This window comes from Pezoporus flaviventris, unplaced genomic scaffold (assembly GCF_033815535.1).
Source record: "Pezoporus flaviventris isolate CSIRO_AGI_PZ_B2104156 unplaced genomic scaffold, CSIRO_AGI_Pfla_v1 ptg000031l, whole genome shotgun sequence".
NCBI classification, from domain to species: Eukaryota; Metazoa; Chordata; class Aves; order Psittaciformes; family Psittacidae; genus Pezoporus; species Pezoporus flaviventris.
In genome coordinates, this window is record NW_026892579.1 from 27,438,590 (window position 1) to 27,462,709 (window position 24,120).

The 24,120-nt window shown below is 36.9% G+C and overlaps 1 protein-coding gene across 1 annotated transcript in view; it reads left to right on the forward strand.

Moving 5' to 3' along the window:
* EYS (eyes shut homolog) overlaps positions 1 to 24,120 on the forward strand; it is an 828,128-nt gene that overhangs the window by 29,978 nt on the left and 774,030 nt on the right. Inside the window, exons 3-4 of the mRNA XM_061460547.1 lie at positions 20,547 to 20,740; positions 23,480 to 23,607. Of these exons, the coding sequence (XP_061316531.1) occupies positions 20,547 to 20,740; positions 23,480 to 23,607 (322 nt within the window). The remainder of the gene's footprint in view (positions 1 to 20,546; positions 20,741 to 23,479; positions 23,608 to 24,120) is intronic.

The following is a 24,120-nucleotide window of genomic DNA, read 5'->3' on the forward strand; positions in this document are numbered from 1 at the left end:
TCATGAGCTCTAGGCTGCAGTCTCTTCTCTATATCCATAAACTGCATCTTCCATGCTTAGACTTGTCAATCCTTTGAGTTGCCCATGAAAGATTTGATCACTGTACTGTGAGGTGTTCTGTCACTGTATGTTGATATGGAAAGTAGGCATATACCCACCATTTGATTTGTCAAAAAGTAATCTATTTCACTGCAGGAATAAAGAGCTTAATAAGTGTTCAGTACAAAAACCTACAGTTTCACAGTTCTTACTGTTATTATTGTCCTTTAAAACCAGCAGGTACTCTCTACTCAATTAATTTTGTTGAAGATGTCTTAGCAAGCACCATTTTATCGACAATTGTCAACTAGAGAATATTTTGCTTATATCAGTAATGTTTTTTTGTTGCTATTGTTTTATAAAAAGAAAACATAATCCAAACCGTTCCTGAAAGCAGTTATGTTCAAAACAGAGAAAGCCTTGATGTACGGTATAAAACTTGTACAATAGGGCAGCTTGCATGGGTGCCTATAAACACAAGAAATTATACATGGAGCTTATCTGTGCTATGCTGTGTGAGGAATAATGTTTCTTAAAGTGATGCAAATCACTGCAAACACAGAGAAGTTAGAAATGTAAAGCAACCTGTATATGTTTGCTGTTGAGATTGATTTATTCCACATATTTTCCTTTTGTTCAGCAGATATCCTTGCAGAAGGTAAACTTGCAATAGGTCTATTCTGAGAGTATTCTGAGTGAATTGAACAGAGACTGAAAAAAAGAAAAAAATCCATACATATCTTATAGATTAAAACTATGTTGTACACATGCAATTCCATTCAATACAGTTCAACTCCTTTTAAAAACTATGTTAATGGCAGAAAAAAACACTGTATTAATTTTCCGATATGTGAACTTCTCTTGTTTTTATGAACTCACTCTAGAGAATCATTTCCTTAGCCTACTGCTGGCATGTCTTATTTTTCTCTTACTTAAGCCTGTAGTGCTTTCTGGTCAACTTGCGTTAGTTTGAATGTAAAGCCAGAGTGCACATGAGCAGAGATTTGAAATTCCTTTTGACACTAAGCATGGGTACAGGAGCATATCAATCTATGGTCAAGAGAATTGCATTGCTCTTCATCTCCTTTTGTTACTATGACTTATTTCTTCCCCTCTGGCTTTTGAGCTTGATTCAAAGTTAATGGGTTTTCAACTCTGAGATACCTGATATCTTGTCTTGTCATTAATCACTCTGAAGTTAAAGGATAGTACAACTTTCAGCACTACCTTGGCTTTAACTTTGTCCATATAGTAACGAACCAAGCTCAAGAAAATACAGCACAGTTCCATTTGAAAACAAACCCTCTTATTTTTCTATCAGTCAGGCAGTCTTTCATTTTAAGAAAAATCTTAGCATTGTTTCAAAAAAACCAGCAGCCTGATTGAAGTTGCAGTGTTAAAAAAGCTAATTGCACATACAATTAGAGAGATCAGCATTTCCTGTAAGTAAATTTGGTTGAAAGCAATTCAATTTATTGTTTCAGAAATGTTAAGTGTTAAAGAATAATTTTATAATTAAAAAATGTAATTTACCATGCCATTTCAATTTAAAATTTTCATGATTTGTCCATTACTATGTGGATAAATTATTGGCCTGTACATTTGTGATTATACATTTCATTTATGTACAGTAGCTCAGGTCAGGAGCTTCAAATTAAGAAGTTTAAATAGTTCGCAAACTATTTTTAACCCATGGTTCATTTGGAATCCATCTTAGATTCCTGGTGGTTTTGCCTGTAAAATAGGCTGAAAGTTCATTGTCAGAGAGGCAATGATTGTTGATTGGTTATTTAATTTACTTTCCAGAATAATTATTCAAATTCTGGACCAGCCAGAAACACAAACTATCTTTATCATGCTTCAGGGAGAGGAAGTTGGACCATGGGAGTTCTGATGTATTTTAAATAATTTGGTTTATGTTTTAATTTTGACTCACGATGATTTATCTACTTAGTCAAAACCAGTCAGAAAAATCATAATATATTAAATAGTCATAAGACTCCAATCAAAATTGTATGCCTCCAAGTCCATAGATAGACTGTAACATTCTGTATACTGTATTGCTGAATAGTCTTCATAACTGTAGCCCTTGTACAGCTTTGCTTAACAGAATCTCCTAAATTCAGCCTTTGTACACAGATGTACACACGCTTATCTTAGACAAACTAAACCAACCCAAACCCAAACTGTCAAGTACAGTATTTTAAGAACTCAGTTTACTTCCAGAGGCAATTATGTGTTTTGTTTTTGAGGTCAAATTACCCAGAAAAGGTACTAACACATTCTAATATTAGTTAAAAAAAAAAAAAAAGAAAATTGCAGATTTGCAGTATGACTCAACTTGGTGAAACTTGAATAGTGTAGCAATTTCTACTGGAAAAAAAAACACTTAGTGGAAAGGTGAAAAAGGAATATATAAGGAAGTAAGCTTTCAGTCACATTACAGCACAATTTTGCATAGTTCTCCAAATGGTTAATGTGGGTTATCCCCAGTGAGCAACAAAGCCCCACACAGCTGCTCACTCATCCCCCCCAGCATGGGACGGGGCAGAGATGGAGAAGAAACTAAAAGGATTAAAGTGAAAAAGCTCACACATTGAGATAAAGGCAGTTCATTAGGTAAAGTGAAAGCCATGCATGCAAGCAAAGCAAAATAAACAATTAATTCATTATTTCCCATTAGAAGGCAGCTGTTTCCAGGAAAGCAGGGTGCCATCATGTGTTGCAGTTACTTGTGAAGATAAATGGCATAACTTCAAATGTCCCTTCATTTCTCCCTTCTTCCTCACAGCACTTCTTGTTGAGTATAATGTCATGTGGTGTGGCATATCCCTTTAGTCAGTTAGGATCAGCTGTCCTGGCTGCATCCCCAACTTACCATGCACTCCCAGCCTACTTGCTCTCTTGCTATGAGGAGTGGAAAAGGCCTTTACTCTGTGCTAGTACTGCTCACCAATAATTAAAACAGTGATGTGTTTCCAACACTGTTTTCAGGACAGATGCAAACCAGCCCCATAGCTACTATAGAGAAAGTTAACTTCATCCTAGCCAAAAGCAGTAGAAAAAGATAAGCATAGTATATTTATAAATGAGCAAAAATCAAGGATATGAAGACAGAACATAAAACAGAATTTGAAAATATGGCAGAATGAAGGGAAAGAATTAAAACCCCCAACTTTTTTGGCTTATTTGTGTGTTTTGAGGATGGATGAAGCATTACAGTATTCTTTACCCTTTACCTTGTAAGTTAGTGTTCTGAATAAACTGACAAAATGTTTTTCCTTAGCAGAATGAGTAAAATCAATAAGATACAGATTTGGATAGCAAGGCAATAGCTTGACGCACAATCTGAAGTGCCTTCTAAGGTGGGTATCATAAGTCCCTCAGTATATATACATCGGATTGTTTTTTTTCTTTGCCAGTTAGAGGGTAAATATGCTACTGATTAGCTGGCTGACAGTATCTTGCACCTGTGAGAGAGCATGATCTTTGTGTAGTGCACTGAATATCTGATTTTTGCTGCTAGCAGAAGTCCTTAGGCTTGTGTGCTGACCTGGCAACACAGGGGCTTGGCCTCACCTCATCCTGAGCTGGGTTTCACAACTGCTGCTTCCCTGCTCCAGCTTCAGCTTTGGGGATGGCTCCTGAGGTGGGGGGGACATCACCCATCCCACCTCCCACAGTCAGTGCCAGGCTGGGGACCAGGGCTTCAGCTGGCAGCCTGAGAGAAGGAAGCGGTCTGTGATTAGAAAATATATATATTTTTTTTTAAATTAAAAACACACACACACACACAAAACCACCTCTAGATTTTAGACAGAGAGAGAACCCCCTTCCACGAACATCATACTTGGCATGATGAAGGCATCAATATGCCCATGAGTCTCATAGCTAAGGCTTGAACATTTACTCCCTTCTTACTGATAAAGGCAGAAACTGTCAACCTTGTGCTCCAGAGAGACACTGGAAGCATGAATAAAGCACTGGAGAAAGGGAATATTAGTAAACTTCATTCTATAGTTATTTTAGGTCTTTTAGGTGTTTCTGTATTAAGCAGAGAGTATGAACTCTTAGACAGTTAAAACATTAACAGTAAATTATTGGATCATATTGTGTGTTCCCTTTTGCCTGTAGTATTTTGTGCATCTTATATAGCTCTCAGTTTCTACCAAATTTATAACACAGGTAAGCAGAAGCATTTTTTCTGAAGTAAAAAACTGCACCATATTGACCTCTATGTCCCCTGTGACACTTAGTGTCGTGGTTTAAACCCAGTCAGGTAACTTGTTCACTCACTCCCAGTGAGTGGTGCCGAGCTGACAACAATCGAGGTCCATGTCCGTCTCCTCCCCCCCCCCCCCCGCACCGGGGCTCTCCCCTTCCCCGCTCCCGGAGGAACGGGGAGGAGGATCGAGAGAGTGCAACTCCTATGGGTTGAGACAAGAACAGTCCAGCAACAAATCACCACCGCTACTATCAGCTAAAACAATGATAAGGGAAAATAACAAGGGAAGAGAATACGATACCACCGGCCAAGAAAGCGAGTTCCACCCGGAAGCCCCTGTCCTTCCGGGTAACTCCCAGTTACCCCCCCCCCACCCCGGGCATGACGTGCTGTGGTATGGAATACCTCCCCGGCTAGCCCGGGTCAGGCGCCCCGTCTCTGCTTCCTCACAGCTTCCCCTCCTCCCTGGCAGAGCATGAGCCTCACAGAGTCCTTGGTCAGGGTAAACATCACTTAGCAACAACCGAAAACATCGGCTTCACCAACACTGTTCTCAAGCTGGAAGTCAAAACACAGCACTGCACCAGTTAACACAAAGGAAAAACATGACTGCTACTGCTGAACCCAGGACACTTAGTCATATCTTCTAGTTCTTGATCTAGTTAAATCCATCCACCAACAGAAGGGTATCACTGACTGTGAAATAAAGTGAGACTGCAGCTAGAAGCTATCATGCTTCTTGGTTTCATCTTCAAGAGCAGTGCCTTTGGAGACGTAGCTCTAGTTATCCAGCATCAGAAACAGTGGCATTATTCAGTAGCACTTAAATAATTTGTTTAGGTAATGTTTACAGTTCAGACATAGTTCCTAAGAATTTGTGTAGTAAAAAATAATGTAGCAGATTAAATGGAGCTGTCCTGACAGATAACACTGTATATTGAATAGACATGAATTAATTAATTAAGGTAGCATTTGGTTTTGTTCATTCTGAAACTTGAATAGTTTTAAATCACATAGGCAGATATAAGCAAAGCATTTGTGAACACATGCCCATTTCCTAGTGCTATCAGCATTTTTGTCTTCTATATTCTTGAATTTTTAATTTTGCTTTCTTCAAAGATTTTTCTGAGCCTTCAAGTCAAGAATATGGTAAATAATACACTTTGTTAGCATACCACACCACACTTTTTTTGTTCTACATAAATTGTGATGAGTGTATGTGGGCTGTAATAATTCTCTACAATACTAGAGTATGCTACCTTTTTCTGCTATGAAGTAGAAAAAATGAAGTCAGCAACTGTGACACAAACTTGACTCAGCCAGAGATTTGAATTGGACCTGACTGCACTTCAATACAGAAGGGCTTTGAATTGCTAAACTGTGTTTTATAAAAGCATAATGAGAATAAAGAACTCAAAAAAAGATACATTATGACAAATTAAAATAAAAAGGCCTTTCTTGTGTCTTTTCCTTGATTTTTGCTATCAGTTCCCCAGTTCTTTTGTCAGTCACTTCTTTGGGTTGAAACATTTTCTACACTTTACTTCATGGGACTAAAGGAAAAATGTCTCTGTGCCCTCCACCATGGTGCCTTCGTTCCCTATCTGTTTCCTTCACTTCTTGTAGTCCTTTGCTTAGTGCTCACGTTGCTCTCCCTGTTGCTCAAATCTCTGCCTGGATTCCTGCAGCTTCAGTCGTATTCAGGAGTGATTTCACCCCCTTCCTTCCAGCAGCTTTCTTCTAATCCACAGTGTAGTAAACAGGAAAAGTTAAAACAAACAGCGTGCTGTTATCCTGCTCATTCATATGCTTTTAAAAACAATTTCACATATACTAACTTACACTGTCATTTTATATATAGTAAAAAAATGACCAAACAAGTCTTCATCTGGAATTCTTTCCACCAGAAATACAAACCTCCCTTAAAAATTAAAGTTAAATTTCTTGCATAATGAAATGCCATCAGAAGTTTGTGCTTTGGGAAATATTTCCAGACACAAAGTCACAGGATTGATAACACCACTATTCAGTATACTAATTTTTCCTCCCCAGGCTAGTGATGAATTAGCATTAGTGGAGAAAAGATGCTGGAATTCATTGCACAGTTTATTCTTTATGAATATGAAGACTGACATGTTTAATATCTCAAAATATTGGTTTTAGTACAAGATACAAACTAATCTGAGATTGATTTTCCTAGAAACAACAAATTCATTTATTATTCACTGTTACAGCTTTTGATACAATTCACTACTACCATTAACAAATGATGCCTTTAAGACCTTCAGGAATTTTTGCAGTTTTGTCTGGAATTTGAGTCAGGACACCTTAGGGTGAGAAGATGGAGTCAGGCTCGCCACAGTAGTGCATGGTGAAAGAATGAGACAACAGGTATAGATTGGAACAAGACAGGGTCAAACTGGATATTATGAAAATCTTTTTCACTGTTTGGACAGTCAAGGACTGGAACAGGTTAACCAGGATTACACAGTCTCCCATCTTTGGTGTTTTGGAAGACCTGATAAAGGCCCTAACTAACCTGGTCTGACTTCATAGCTTATCTTACTTTCAGCAGGAGGTTGGACTGCAAACTTCCTACTGTCTTTACACCCTATGATAAAAGTGGTGAAATAATCTTTAAGTGTAAATAACAATATTTAGAAACACTTTCCATTTCAAATTAGAAATAACTTCAGAAGTAAAACACATGACAGGTCTGTGTCATTAAGAGAAGCCTATAGCTTATGTAAAGTGAGAGTGGTTTTACAGGTATTTCGACATTTTTTTTTTACATATTCCATGGACTCCACTAGTCCAGAGAGGGGGGTAAATCTGACTGGACACCAGGACAAGACTGTCCTCTTTATGTGAAAGAGATAAGATCATTAACATTTTATGCATTTCATAGCTGCTATATAAGTAGGACTTCTAGACTGCAATACTATCATATAATTTATTTCAGCATCTGGAAATCAATGGCTTGACAAAATGTGTCTTGAAAATAGCTTTTTGTTTATTGGCATCATATCGTGTCAGCAGAAGACAATACCTAATGTTCTTCATTAATAAATGAAATTCAAACACTAGAAAAAATGTGTGAAGTTGTTTTGTTTTTGTTTTTTTTCTTTAAATAGATGATGACTATACACATTTCCAATTTAGTAAGACTCATTTACTCATTTTAGGGAATTAGCAGCAAAGCAGAATTTAGAAGTAACATCACTAGCACCAGGAGGGATATAAATCAGTGTATAGAACCGATACCATTGCAAACATTTCAGTAAAATAACATCTGTCTTCTTTTAAAGGGAAGTCCACTCTTCATAGCCAAGATATACAGACTATTAAATAAACAGAAGACGTGTTTACCTTACAAGGAGACAGTAACAACCTGTGAATTATGACAGAAAGTCACTATTTCAAAAGCTTTTCACAGCTTTCAGAAAGCTTTGACAATTCCTTTGTTCATTTGTTGGTAGATTGTAATCCTTTTAAAACTACATCTGATCCTAAGAGTTCTTATATGCTTAACTGTTCAAGCATAATACCAATAAAAGAAAACATGAATCTTTTAATTTTAAGACATTTTTCAAAATGAATGCAGATTACAGATTAAAACAAAAATACTCTGTAGGCAAAATGAAAAGATGCCACTAGCCACTCTTCATTTTAATTTATTAGTTAGTATATGTGTGAATGAAATCCCTAAATGTATAGGTAGGAATACATCACATTTTCAGTTGTTTTTTCTCCAAGATGCAGGATACCATTTCATTGTCTTTTCTCCAAACAAAAATTGGTCTTCTGATGCTGTAGAGTTTTAACTTACTATTGAAGGGATCTTGTTAATAACCTGGAAAATGTCTTCAATATTAAATGAATGACTTTTTTTTTTCCTCCATTTTCTCTGGCTTTAATTTCATTTGGCTTTGTTATCTTGCTGCCATTTGATATGTCAATACGTATCAATATTTAAACACAGGATTCCGCAAAAAAACATTACACATATAAAGACAAAAAAAAATTATAGTGTAATTGAGATCTTAAGAGTCTGCGCAGAATCTGTGCAAAAAATATTTCAATAATAATACAGATATGGTTCTTATATATCTCAGGTTTCTACATATCTACTTCTTGGATTCTGACTCCTTTCCAGATGCTGTTTTGACCCTTTCCATGCTTCTTTTACTGCTGTTGACAGCAGGAGTGCTACTGTGAGCATCTGAAGTCCTAATCTAGGAGGAATATACTGTTTGTGCCAATGGTTTCATCTTCCTTGCTGAAGGATCTACTTAGGATCATGTTTAAATATTTGCTAACATGCTTATATATCTTTTTTTTTTCTTCACTGGGCTGCAGTTCAACATCACATCTGAATTTACTAGGTATGATCGGGTTTATGTACAAAACTGAGTTATCTAATTTTAATTAACATTTATTTTGCTTTCCTGGTTTTCTTCTATAGGTACTCCTAGGGATTATTGTTTTTTTCTTTCTCCAGATTAGTCGATCATAATAAATTAATGCATAATTTAGGAGATGAGAAGATAAATTTGGACTATAAAATGGTGTGATGTGGTCACTTGATAGCATATCACACATTTTATACATGTAATTAGCCTTCATTTTAAGTATTAAGACAACTGAGCCCTCTTGGGATTTTTCATGACCGTATTTTAAAATTTGGTAGACAGGATGAAAATCAGCAATATGGAAATACTCAAGGTAAATCCCATCTTTTTCTCATCAACAACATAAAGAAAGCTCTTTTCAGCTGCATTTTTTTTCTTCCTCTGCCTCCTAGGGTAGCTACTGCACATATTAAAACAGAGGTATCAGTAACTGAGTAGCTTTTCCTATAGCTCTGCGTTACTGGGATGGGCTCCTCTGTTCCTGGGATTCAAAGACTCCTTTTGCACTTACTTTCTATACCACCTGCTCTCTCCTCCTCCTCCTCTACTCACTATACTCAATCCTCACTGCTGCCTCAGGCTTCCCCTTATTTAGCACATATCCCTGGTCTCTGCAGTTGTCTGAGAGCATACCTTTCCAGAATATTTTCCTATAATTTATGTCTTCCTAAACCCTTACTTTGCTTGTTGAATTTCAGGTGGATATATCTCCTGAAGATTTGTTTCCCCAGTCCTCAGTAGCTCCTCAAACATACAGTCATGTTTCTGAACATTGCTAAGTAATCAAGTAGGAATTAAGCTCAGCCAAAATCCTCTTTGACTGTAATAGGACTTTGCCATTTAGACTTGTGATTTCCAAGGACCATGGTGGGGGATGTGTGTGTTGTGGAAAGTATGCATCTTGAATAGTTTCTTTTGTCAACGACTCGAACAATCAATTACTCTTCAAAAAGATTAGTCCCCATGTTAATTTCTTTCTTGATTAATTGTAAACCTGCTTCTACATACTACAGATAGTAAAATAAGATACATAATCTTAAAAATAATTAACATTTCACTCCAGGACTATACAGAGACAAATGGATCACTGGCTTCAGTTATTCACTTCTGTCAGAACTCATTTTAAAAATAATTTTGTTAAGGGATTCATAAGAATTAGTTCAAAAGATTCAAGCTATTCGGGAGAATCAAAGTGCTTAAAATGTACATTGCTGAGGACTCCATTTGAAAACTTGAGAGTGGTGCAAATATGTCAGCATTTTCATCAAGTTCAGTATTAACAGCTGTGTATAATACATCAGTGCTGTGAACTGTATTTGCCTGCAAGTGTTTTTTCTTGATTACAGTTGATGTAAAAAGATGTAAATGGCTTATTTCTGGATTCATGTAACTAACTGAATGGCTCACTATCAATATTTAAACTATTGCATCTTTCGTTTATCCTAGTTTCAGAGGTAGGTCTCAAAAATATTAGTCAAAACAATGGATAATAATAATAATAGCAAAAACAATAATGTCATAGAATCATGGAATGGTTAAGGTTGGATGGAACCTTAAAGGTTATCTAGTTCTAACCCCCCTGCCATGGGCAGGAACTAGACCACTAGACCAGGTTGCTCAAAGCCCTATCCAACCTGGCCTTGGAATTGGAAGGCATCCAGGAACTGAGGCATCCACAGCTTCTCTGGGCAACCTGTTCCAGCATGTCACAACCCTCATAGTGAAGAATTGCTTCCTAATATCTAACATAAATTGGTCCTCTTTAAGCTTAAAGCCATTTCCTCTTGTCCTATCACTACATGCTCTTGTAAAAAGTCCCAGTGCAGTTTTCTTGTAGGCCTGCTTGAGGTACTGAAAGGCTGGTTTAAGGCCCCCCTCGAGCCTTCTTGAGGTTGAGCAACCTCATCTTCCTCAGCCTGTGTCCATAAGAAAGCTTCCTAGCATCTTTGAGGCCCTCCTCTGGACTTGCTCCAACAGGTTCATATCCCTCTTGTGTTAGAGACCCTAGAACCAAACGCAGTACTGCAGGTAGGGTCTCATGACAGTGAAATAACTATAACAACACCTTCCTTCCTCGCCCCCTCCCTCCCCACCCCCCAAAAAAAAAACAGTCTTAAAGGTTTAAATTTATTATGTTGTAATCATGATTGCTGAATATTGGGGTATATAGTACAGGTCTGTTACAGACAATTTTTGAGTCTTTTAGGGAATTTCCAGTTGCGGGTTAGTTTCTTCATTTGACTCTTAATGGGTATTAGCCTAAAGCTTTTGGTGTCCAAAAAGGGTTTCTCCTGATTTACACCAGGTTATGTGAGGTGATACTGAGATAATTAGCAAATGAATGCAGTCATGACTGCCCCAAAATGGTGAGGTGTGTCATTTTGAATGTTTCCATACAGGAATAAAGAACAACCCAGCAAATCTAACCTATATCAACTTTACCAAAGAAAAGTGTCTCAAGAAGGAAGAATAAATTATTATGGCGACTAAAGTAAGCCTGTTAGCACAGTTAACAGCAATAATTTTCTTAAAGCTGTCATTTATCACCATATTTTACAGTGCCAGCAATAGAATTTCCATTCTAAAGATACCTAGATAATTTTTGAAAATGGGACTTCATAATAGTATATCAAAGTATCACCTCAAAAATCAAATCTAAAATTGAATTCGCAGTTGCCAACTTGATTTCATATAAGATACCTTCAGATGTGAAAAAGTCTAGCTATAATAGGAGAGGCATAGCACATTTATTTTGTATGTCAATTATTTGGATATTTTCAGAAATGTTATTTGGCCTCTTTATGTGTTCTTTCAAATCTCATCTAGTTTTACAGTGCTAAGAAGGTAAGTACTAACAATCATAAATAACCAGATTGTACATAATGTGGCTAAGGTTGTTACTTGTGTTGAGGACATTTATAAAAAAGAATGTCCCAAAGTGTTTTGAGAGGTTCAGAGTAATTCTGGCCTAGGTATACATAATTTTATGCCTCTCATTAAAACCTCAGTGCATTCAGAGCCTTATGAAGAGGTTTTGCTCTTTCTGGTCTTCTGTCTCCATTTTAAAGAAAAATAAGAGCTAGAAGAAAATTAATTAATTTGTTTAATTTAATTACGAAATATTGATTTCCCGCATTGCATTAGTAGGGTTTTTAGATACAGGGAACAAAATCTATAAGTAAATTAAGAATGGTAGAAGCAAAAATACATTTGTTAACTTGACAGAAAAAAGCAAACAAATAAACCCCCAGTTTTGGTCAACAAAAGCTGTTTTGTCCCTCCAAAACTTCTTTTGCTTAATAATGTAGAGTATTTTTAATGTTCCTAAAGAATCTACTGGACAGCTAACTTCACCAGTATATTATCGGGAACCTCAGACTGCTTTAATTAGCTTCCATTGCTATAAGGTAATCTTTGTAAGTAGGACAGAGTATTCAAGATATGAGGAAATTATATGTTCAGTTGCGTCATACATGTTACTTTTCAGAGTTGTACTGATCTGATAAAATTAAACTATCATGTGATTTTGTGAAACTCAAGCAGTAGTACAGAGGTAAAGAAAAATGCAGGAAATTTCTACATTGCCCCAACCAGAAGCATACAAGCTCTGTTATTTACTGACCTCAGGTATTCAGTGACCATAGAGATAATAAAGATGATATAAATGCAAACATTTTCTTTTCCACTTTTCACTAATAATCAAGTCTAGCCATATTTACCACTGTCTTTCGTTACACTTATTTTATCCATGAACTTACTGCTATTCAAGATAGTTGATCTGGCCCATTCAGTGCATCTATTATAATTTAGGATGCTTAGCTTGCATAAGCACTCTTATATGCATAAGAATGCATAGCTTAAGAAGTATATGTCCCATTTATAGCTTTATAAAGCATACTGAGTATCTGCAGGCACAGTGCTAGTCCATGAATGTCAGGAGAGACATCCTCATCTCTAAGAGGTGGAATACTTGAGAAATACTGAACCTCTCACAGGAATATGTATGTGAGCCATCAGAGACGTAACAGCATAAGAACAGTCCTGCCACTTGAGGATCAATGAGGAACTAAAAGAATGCTATCTGGAGTAACTGTTGCCTTAGAGAGAAAGGAGTGATTAACCACTGAATTTTTAAAACTGGCTTCCCAAAACATGGATACATAATCATGTAATTTTACTGTAGCGGAAACCGTGCAGTATTAGTGAATTCACTGTTAATGAACACACATTTTCTTCTGTACCTGGTGTCTGGTGAACACAAGCAGCTAGCTGCAAGGGGGGAGGCAAGTTAAAATCCAGACTTTCTGTTAGTGGGCAGCATTGATGTTCTTGATAAAAGTCATAACTGTCAATTTGAACATTATGGCTATTCTTCTTGTGCCCCTAGCAGCTATTTGAACACCTCTTTCTGCAACAGACCGAGGCACTAGGAAGGGATTTTAGGCTAAGAATAGTACATGCTGATCTGTTAGAACTATGTTGATGCCCTGCCCTTTCCCCACAGAATAATAACCTTCCAGAAGTTGTGACTGGACAGCCCATGCAGACTGCCTTAGCAGTGGCCAGAGTGGCATGGGCTCAGAATCAGTGCAGCTCTGGCTATTTTAGAATTTCTGAACACTGTGTTTAGTCAAGATAAAAAGTTTCCAAGGACTCTTGATGAGTTTTTCCAGCAGTACTGTAATTTACTCTCGAATAGGCTTTACTCTGATGGCAGCTAATGCTCTTCTCATTCATTTACTTCCAAAATGTCTATTTTCAAGTCTGCTGATTGGAGCTTTTGTATAAAGCACATCAGTGAGATTTGATACTGCCTATATAGTCTAAAATTAAGATCATAGCCCTTATAATCTTTCATGAAGATTTGCACTTGCTCTCTTCTGAGACCTAGATTTACAGTGCCCTAAGTAGACGTCATTTTGATTCAAAATTTACTGAAACTTCATATGCAGAAAAAAGGTGGCATTCATTCGTTTTGATTAAAAATCTATATGAAGATGCAAATATTCATATTTCAAAGAGTAATACTTTCAGTGCACCAGGAGAAATATTGGTATATTTTAGGGTCTAGGTATATAAGACCAGACCATGTGATTCAGCGATGTTTTTAAACAAAAGAAAAAATATCTTTTTACAGAGAGGGCTTTTAAAAATACCTTTCAGTTTTACATTTAAAAGGAAGGGTAGCAGATATAATGAAGGAAAGTGAAAAAAAAAAGGGGAGAATTGGACTGGACTAATTGAAAGAAGTTGCTAACAGAACTATGAAGATATATATTAGTTTAATTGAAGAAGTACTTTCACTTAATCAACTGAAACCTGGTGGACCTCACATTAAAAAAGCCTCATTTTGGCATTAAAGTGAACAAGTGTGCTAAACATTAATAATGGCATGATGTGAGGACATGCTGTGTGGGTTTCTATAATTTCAGTTGTGAAACAGAACATATTACAATTCTAACAATATTTTTAAAAATTACATTATCATATTTGTCTTCATTTCCAGGCTTTATTCTGTTCACCGCCTACTATGTATCTTGATCCTTGATTGTAGCTCCTAGCAACCACTTTTTTCTTTTAAACTGAAAACAGATTTCTCTCCCACTAAATAGTTTCTTTTTTATGGTAACCCTGAAATAGTATTGCTTCATTCTAATTGAAGTACAAATAAGTGAAGTATATGTATGTAACATATGCTGTTTCCTGAAAAAGTCTGCTGTGCCTTATGCATATCTCTTCTAGAAAATACTGATATTTCGTTAAAGGAATAACAAAACAGAAGTACTGAAATAATATTATAGTATGCTTATATGATCTTTCACATATTTTTCTCCTTGGAAATGGAAATGGTTGTAGAAATGTGAAGCCCAGAAAGACTTGTATTAAAAATAGAAACTGTATTAATCAACAACCCCAGATATTTTGTAAGGGGCACTATGTGGTATCTTAACAAATTCAGTGGCTTATCAATGGTGTCAGGAATGTCTTTTGACTTCTAATGGATTATCATTGTTACATGGTAGTGAAAATAATGAAAATTAGCAGGGATACAGTTAAATAAGAAAGGTGTGGGGTTTTGTTTTGGGTTTTTCTTTCATTTGTTTGTTTTTGGTGAAGGGTTTTATTCTCTTCACATGTCAAAGCAATAAAAAATGCTGAAAATAAGGTTCACATCCTTAAACTAAAATTCATTAACTGTCATATTGTTCTGTAGGATAATCTTTGCTCCCCCATTACTGCTCTTTAATCTTCTACCATTTTTATTTCATTGAAGTAAATAAAACAGGAAGTTGATGTATTGGAAAACCATGGTGATCTGATCCTGCTGGTGATGTCTTTAATTTCTTTAATTTTTGGTTTAATCAGGATATTCAGTCAAGGTGAACTATCTTTTTTTTTTTTTTTTCATATGGAAGTTGGAAGTTTCCTGGTTGTTTCCCATTAAAACATGTTTTCTACAGTTATTTTCCTGAGAATTTGAACAATATACCATAGTATATATAACCACAGTTAATCATTTATCAGTAAACATTTTCAGCTGTTGTCTCTTTTTTGGGCTGTCTGAGGTAAGATTGAGTTCTGTTGAAACTGTTGGCAAAAGAAATACCCAGCCCCTATGTCAAATACTATGCCTATATACCATGTTGATATAAAAGTAAAATAGAATATTATGCATTAGATCTATGCAGTTACAAGTATTTGCCTTGCCCTTTTTTAATTTAAGTCTCAGCTCTCCATAATCTGTACAAACATTTTCAATAATCACTTGCAATTTGGACCAGTATATTCTTTATGTCTGCATTGTTCATTGCTTAAATATTATTCTCCTGCAGGGGTTCACATTTGATTTGAGATAATACATATCTATTTTTACCCTGGTCACTTTTTACCTTGCTTCTAACAACAGCGTTCAAGAGGTCAGTAAATGTTAACATGGCTATGAAGTTTTTATTTTAACATACCTAAGCAGGGGGCACTGATGAGGACAAGAACATACCAGTTTTATTATGCAAATTTGGATTTAATTCTTAATTTTACACAACTATTAAGAGTTTTTGTATATATTTTGAGTCCAAGTAGATAAATAGATTTGCAAATTTAGAGGAACAGTTGTTTATCTATTCTGACCAAAGTTTGTTGTATTGCTTACATATATATTAAGGCTCCTGTCTTGTATATGGTTAAAATAGCATCTTTCAAAAGGCATTGATGTGACATGAGCAGCTGTAGAATCCAGTTTTTTCATGGTTGTCTGATACAGAGAACTCACTGGCAAAAATATGAGGCTTTTCTAACTTCATTTGTGTTGCTTCTCTCTTTCTTTGCTTTTGTTGCATTTTTTCTCCACTGAATTAATGGTCCCTTTAGTGTCTAATATTATCCCCATCCAAGGGCTGTTATCAAGTCACCTTTCAATCTTATTAAGAAAATAGATAGAGTGTGATATCAGGTTTGGAAATGATAGACTAAAAAGCTTCAAAACACTAATACTCCTGAATTCCTTTTATTGACTTGATTTGTTCTCCTGGGTTCAGCAGTAGCAGTCATGTTTCTCCTTCGTGGTAGCTGGTGCAGTGCTGTGTTTTGACTTCCAGCCTGGGAACAGTGCTGGTGATACCGATGTTTTCGGTTGTTGCTAAGTGATGTTTACCCTGACCAAGGACTTTCTGAGGCTCATGCTCTGCCAGGGAGGAGGGGAAGCCGGGAGGAAGCAGAGACGGGGCACCTGACCCAGGCTAGCCAAAGAGGTATCCCATACCACAGCACGTCATGCCCAGGGTGGGGGGTAACGGGGAGTTACCCGGAAGGACACTGGCTTCCGGGTGAGACTTGTTTCTTGGACGGTAGTACTGTATTCTCTTCCCTTGTTATTTTCTCTTATCACTGTTGTCGTTGGTAGTAGAGGTGGTGATTTGTGTTGTACATTGGTTGCTGGACTGTTCTTGTCTCAATGAATGAATGTTCAAATGAAAGAGCACTGCTTTTGCTTTTCATATGAAGTGCTGAATACAAGAAATTATAAAACAGAGGAATGTCAAAGACATGAGTAGCTGTCCTGGGTTCAGCAGTAGCAGTAATTTTTCTCCTCCTTAGTAGCTGGTGCAGTGCTGCTTCTGACTTTCAGCCTGGGAACAAAGCTGATAACACCGATGTTTTTAGTTGTTGCTAAGTAATGTTTACTTTGACCAAGGACTTTCTGAATCTCTTGATCTGCCAGGGGAAGCCAGGAGGAAGCAGAGACAGGACACCTGACCCAAACTAGCCAAAGGGGTATTCCATACCCCAGCACATCATGCCCAGTATATAAACTTGGGGCAGTTACCCGGAAGGCCCAGATGACTGCTCAGGTTGGGCTGGGTATCAGTCAGCAGGTGGTGAGTGGTTGTATTGTCTTCCCTTGTTATTTCCCTTATTATTATTTTTGGTGGTAGCAGTAATGGTTTGTGTTATACCTGAGTTACTGAACTGTTCTTATCTCAACCCGTGGGAGTTACTTTTTTTTGATTATCCTTCTCATCCCTTCGGTAGTGGGGTGAGGAAGGCAAGGGGAGTGAGCGAGCGGCTGCATGGATCTGAGTTACCGGCTGGGCTTAAACCACAACAGTAGCATCAATGATTAAGGAAATATTCATGCTCAAGAACGAATTCTTCCTAAAAGTTGTTAGGCAGCTGGTAAAGTTTTTCATTGAATTTACTCTAAATTTATCTGTGGTTTAGGCCCTGTGTCCAGTTACTGCTCAGTATCTTCATTTAGATTGATCCCCCATGACCTGGTCAGGTAATTGGCTTCCAATTCATACTAAAAGCACTTTTTTTTTCCAAATTAAAGAAATACACAAATTTTTGCCCCTTGTAAGGAGACGCAGGGTGAAAAGAAGTTAAAAACCTTTTTTGCCTTCCTTGTACCATGAACTTTTTCCTTGGTACATCTGTCATGCTGTGATTAACATTTCCTTGTCTCCTTGCAGGCTTTTCCCTAGTTCTCTTCCAGCTAGTTTTAGTCTTCTCTAAAACAAAGTTGCACTTTTTTTTTTTTTTTGCAGATAAATGCCCTTTTCCTGGTTTTGCTGCAAATGAGCATATCGTTATCAAAAAGGCACCTCTATCATCGGGTTTCTGCAGCTGGCCTTCATTGTTCTGTGTTAGCTTGTTCATTCAGTCTTTCCCTATTCTAATAATCCTATCTGGTTTAACAAAAGGCTAAGAAATTCTGTGTAACAGTGGCAGGACAAATGAGGAAGCTTTTATGGACTCAGGCAGGAACAGCTTACAAACCATTTGGCTTGTGGAACTACACTGTTTTGCTTTCCTTTGAGTAGAGCAGTTGGAGTCACTGTTTTGCTGATTTGACGTCTCCTGTTGAGTAACATAGGTGGGACAAGAGCACCCATCCTTGTCAAATATGCCCAATAAAAGGAAAAAATCCTAAAAAAATAAGCGTTGATATGTAAGCTTATCTGTGAGTACTGCTGAGGTACAATATAATACTGAAGTATACCAGGACAGCTAAATACATAACTGAATAATCTAAAACAACTGGCCAATTCACCTCACTTCATGTTTCAAATGTTCTCTTATGTATGTGCACTACCACCAGTCAATGGCCGTGTTCTGAGGAATGGCCTTCTTAGCTTTTTCTATTAACATCTGTAAGTTGCAATGTATTTTTACCGTAATTTGGTTACTATGGTGATGAAGGATAGCAACATGTTCATTATGGATTCTTTGAATGTTCTCTGATGCTAAGGAGAATGGAGTAATACATTCTAAAAGATAGATCCAGTGCATTTTGTGTTATTGAAACAACTACTTCCAATGAACTGAGTGAGGAAAAGGATTTTGTGTTTTGACCTTTTTTTCTGTTAATAGGATTTTCATGTATAGTGTTTGTTGCATCAGCTGTTCTGGTAAATAATAGAGACAGAGTGTGTAATAATTGGATTTCCTGGTAAACATTGTTCCACGTAGTTACAGTTTCTCTATATAACTAGTCTGTTCATGAGAAAATCACTGGAGGCTTGCATACTTACCTATTAATTGGTTCAGAATGAATTTTGTATGTTTGCCTTGTAGTTTACAATTCTGAATTTTCTATACTGTGCTTACCATTATGGAATTATACATCTTTTCATAAAGTATAATTTTTTTATGAATGTCTATTTTTAATGCAGTTAATTCAAGTGGCTAACAAAATGCGTAATCAATACATACTACTACTTCAGAATTTATTATGACGGTAATGTTATTGCTACAGCAAATTACTGAAAAAAATGCATCTGATGTAATTGTGTGTTAGGAAAGAGTTAAAGTAGAGTACCAAAGTACAAACAATGTAAAAAGTATATCTGCTACATATTTTTTAGAAGTAAATGGAAGTAAATTCTTAGGTGCCATAATTCTGCTCTTTGATGTTGCACAATTTAAAAAAATTAATTGACCAGAATACTTAGCTCTTAACTGTTGAGGTATGCAGGTAGATTAGTAAACCCCTGCCTGGGCTTACAGTAGCTGAACAGGACATCATTAACTACTGGACAGAACATGGGAAATTGCCAATTTTAACAAGTAACTGAGAGAGTGGCTGAAAGTTACAGATGGCGTCATGAGTGATGACTGGATTTCATAGATGGTTAGGGAGAATTTTGTGAGAAACAGAAAAACTTCACAGATAATTAGAGGAGGAATCAGGGACATTTCGTGGATTATTCTCTTGTAAAGCCAACAGAGCCTCGGTAGCCGTATCAGTAATGCCACATAAAGCCAAGATTATTTAGGTAGCAACCAGAAGTACCAAATTTCTGTATGGAGGTGAAAAAACTGGGAACCATGGGGACAAACACTTAGGTAGGGGTTATTTATCTGGGAGGAGAAAGAGGATCAAGGTGGGTGGGAGGAGTACAAATATGGGAAAATGCAGAGAAAAGGTGATAAAAGGGCTGGTTGGGTGTAAGCAGTCTTCTGCTCATTATGCTTCTCTGGCTGAGTCTCTGTGTTACCACAGACCACGGCTGTCTTTTTACGTCTGTGTTACCACCCTTCTTAGCTAGCAGGGGTGGGCTTTTGCAACTAGAATAATACCCAGATCTGGAATGACTTAAGATCTGAGCCAGCAACTTGGTAAGAGGTTCAGGATATGGATCTGGATATCAGACATAATTTAAAACCTGCACTGATATTTGAGTGATCCATTTATGTGGGTTTATTTGCGCTTTCAGGAAAGAAAGGAGTGCATATGTTAGCAGATGAGCTTCAGTACTGACTACTCAGAGAGGAGGAAAAGGTTGAACATTGTTGTTCATGCTGATGTGAATGGTGTTTGTATTTATGTTGATCCATGTGGACAGTGTGTCTGTCTTGTGTGTGTGTGTGCATGACTATGTACCTACTGAGGCTACAGTCAGCTTCACTGCTGGCTAGTTCTAAAACCGGAATAGGAACAACCTCTTTGATCTGAAAGTCTGTTGTATTCAGCTTTTCTTCGTAATAACTGCTGTGAAAGAGATGTTCAGTGACCATTCAGTATCTCCTGGAACTGTGGTTCCAATTCTTCTCCTCCTTTTGTTAGAGATGAGTTTAGTCACTCCCACATTCACTCCCACATACTTCTACCATGTTTATTCACCAAAAGAAATAAACCAACAGGAATATTTTTAGTTCTTTTCTATTAAATTGGTGATAGTTTTCAGATGTCCCAGTTAGTAACTTAGAGCCTCATAGGGTAGACAATAGCAGAAAACCACTATAAATAAAAGCTTCTCAATCCTTCCTAAAATTATTAAAAAAAAAAAATAAAAAAATATTATGGGCAGAATATCAGGAAGCATCATTCACTCAAACACTCCCTACCTTTTTGTGTTTATTACTTTTAGGTCCATTTTGTGAGAAACCTGGTGATCCTTGTGCATCTCAGCCATGTCTGAATGGGGGCATATGCCAATACAACCAGTATGGATACGTTTGTGATTGTCCTGCTGGTTTTCTTGGTCACAACTGTGAAATTGATATCAATGAATGTTCTTCAAGGCCATGTCAGAATGGAGGTACATGCATCGATTTGCCAAATGTAAGTATAAGCTTCAGAGATTTCTATTTGAACAAGGATTCGTAGAATCATTGCGTTGTTTTGGTTGGAAGAGACCTTACAGATCATTTAGTGCCAAACCCCCTGCCATGGGTAAAGACACCTTCATGAGACCAGGTTGCTCAAAGCCCCATCCAGCCTTGTCTTGAACACTACCAGGGATGGGGCACCCATGTTTGGGAAGTCTTTTCCAGTGTCTCACCATCCTTATAATAAAGAGTATCTTCCTTATTTCTAATTTAAATCTACCCTTTCCCTCTTTCAGCTTAAAACATTATTATTTGTGCTATCAATACAGGCCCTTTTAAAAAGTCCCTCTCCAGCTTTCTTGTAGGCCCTTTTTTAAGTATTGAAAGGCCTCAACAGAGCCCCCAGAGACTTTTCTTTACCTTTATGAGCAACCCCAATCCACTCAGCCTTTCTCTATGGCCATTTCTGTGGCATTCCTCTGGACTTGCTCTAACAGGTCCATGTCTTTCTTATGCTGTAGTCCCCAGAAACTGAACACAGTACTCCATGTGGGATCTTACAAGACTAGAGTGGGAGAAGCACCTTCCTGGATCTGCTGGCCACACTTCTTTTTATGCAGCCCAGCATACAGTTGACTTTCTGGACTGCAAGTGCATAGTGCTAGCTCACATCCAATTTTCCAAGCAGCACTATTACCCAGTCCTTCTACTCAGGGCTGCTCCTAATGCATTCATTATGCAGTCTGTACTAATACTGGTGATTGCCCTGACGCACGTGCAGGACTTTACACTGAGCCTTGTTGAACCTTATGAGGTTCACAGGAGCCCACTGCTCAAGTCTGTCAGGGTCCTTCTGGATGGAATTCCTTCTTTAGTGAATCAATTGCACCACTCTGCATGGTGTCATGTGCAAACTTCTGAGGGTGCACTCAATGCTTCTGTCTGTGTAATTTATAAAGATACTGAACAGTAGTGGTCCTAGTACAGGCCCATGAGGGATACCATTTGTTGTTACTGATCCCCATTTGGACATGGAGCTGTTGATTGCAACTCTTTGGGAATGGCCATCCAGCCAATTCCTTATCTACTGAGCAGTCCATCCATCAAACCAATACCTCACCAGTTTAACAACAATGATGTTTGGTGGGACAATGTCAAATGCCTTACAGAAGTCATGGTAAATGGCATCAGTTGCTCTTCCCTTATCCATCAGCACAGTTACTGCATCATAGAATGCCACCAGATTAGTCAGTCAGGCATGATTTGCTCTTCTTGAAGCCATATTGGCTGTTTCTAATCCCCTCCCTGTCATCCATGTGCCCTGCCATAGCTTCCAGGAGGATCTATTCCATGAAAGTGGCAGACCATTTAATTCTAATATACATTTTAAAATGAGTTTTGCATGATCCATGAAGAAACCGAGCTTTGTCTGAATGTGCAGTGTTCCTAATATTCCTATTGTTAAAAAGGCCAAATACCACATTTTCAGTTCAGTTGGGTTTTTTTTGTCACTTAAGAAACTACCAGTGTTGCTTAACTTTTTTCTTTCTCCCTAATAAAATCTTCTGATATAAAATATGATACATCAGTCATCTTTATTAATTAATGGTTGTTTCCTATTCTCATGCTTTGCCTGTGATACTTGGTTTTAATACTTGGTTTTAATTTCCATCCCTTTCCCCTTCCCTCTTCTTTTTTCTTCTTGTAAAATAGAATAAATTAATGCAGACTTGATAATAGAGTCATATCTGGTCATATTTCAAACTGCATTGTCAGTGCTCTTTCATTAGCATGACTATTGCAAATAGCAGTGATTATACAGAACCAAAATAGCGGAAGATTCAAAAGCTCAGTATCACATTCCAGCAATGCATACTCACAGAGAGAAAAAAAGACATCTAAATTCCCAAACAAATTGATAGATTTCTAAATTATACAATCTGTCTAAATATTTTTTAGTAGATATACTAGCACATTGTAATTTGTACAGTCATTTCTATAGTCAAACAGATGAAGTAGTTTGTTTTACACATATATATAAATCTTTCACTAGATGTTGAGAGTTCCCTTGATCATGCCTTTAAGACTGATTCTAAGGAAACACCTGAACACTTGCAATTTCATTGGGGGAATAAACCCGTGTATAATTTTCCTATACTTTCTGACATCAGAAGACCTGTAAAGAATATTACTTTATATAGAAAAATAAGGGTGGGATTATCAGCTCTCAGAAATTGTTTGTAAAATAACTTATTGTTCTTACTGTGCAAATTACAGATGTCTTTCACCATCATAGAGAAACATATTTTCTGTGTTTCATATTAAAGGGGAAAAAACATTTTATTTCCTACTCTAGTTAGCAAATACTGTTTGGTATTTGATGTACCTTGTGTACTGTTACTGTTTGAAAGATGCAAACATTACATTGATACAAATTCAGAAATTAGGAAAAACCCTAAATGAATTGCAAAGTTCCTTCTCAATCCAGTTATGAAATGACAAATCCAGCTAAATTTAGAGCTGGTGTATTTCCAGCTAGCAAACTGAGCTCTTGCATAATTTGTGCTGGAATGCTTATCCAACTTGTCCTAAATTCTGTTTGTAAGCTAGGAGTGCTTTTTTTTCTGTCTTTGTAGACTGTTTAATATGATGAAACTCTGTCCTAGTTAGGATCTCTATAGTAGTGGAACTAAACACTAATTTCTGTATTGCCTTGATTACAACAAATAATTATTTTTAATTTCTTCTATAGGATGTGGCATGTATCTGTCTGCCAATATTCACTGGCAAGTTCTGTGAGAGAATACTGAATCCATGTGAATTACTGCCTTGCTTAAATAACGCAACTTGTGTAGCTCAACACCAGAACTATAACTGCCGGTAAGATTAGAAATGAATTTATTTCAGTACTTTGATCACTTGATGACATCCCAGTGATTGCAGAAAGAAAAGACTTCTTCAGTCACAGAGCACACAGAAAAAAAACACATTCCTTTCAACAATTGTTTATGTATTTTTGGTGTTCTACTGTGTCAGTCTTCTTAAAAACTTGTGAAGTACTAGAGAAAGATTTAAAACATTTAACAAGTTACAAACTTTTAAATCAGCAATTCTGTAAGATAAAATATATAAATCCTGACAAAATGATGATAAGTAAGACAATTATACTACAGGTACCACTCCCATTCAAGGTATATGATATTTCTGTTGTTTCTGATAGGATAAGACAAATCATTTAATTTCTGATTCACAAACATGTATTAGTAGGTCTTAGATTGATCCTTCAAGCAGCATAGTAAAAAGTGCTTTATCCAGGAAGACCATGCTGGAAATTATCCATTTGAAAATAACAGATGACCCGGTATATCATTTTATTCTATTTTAAATAGCTTT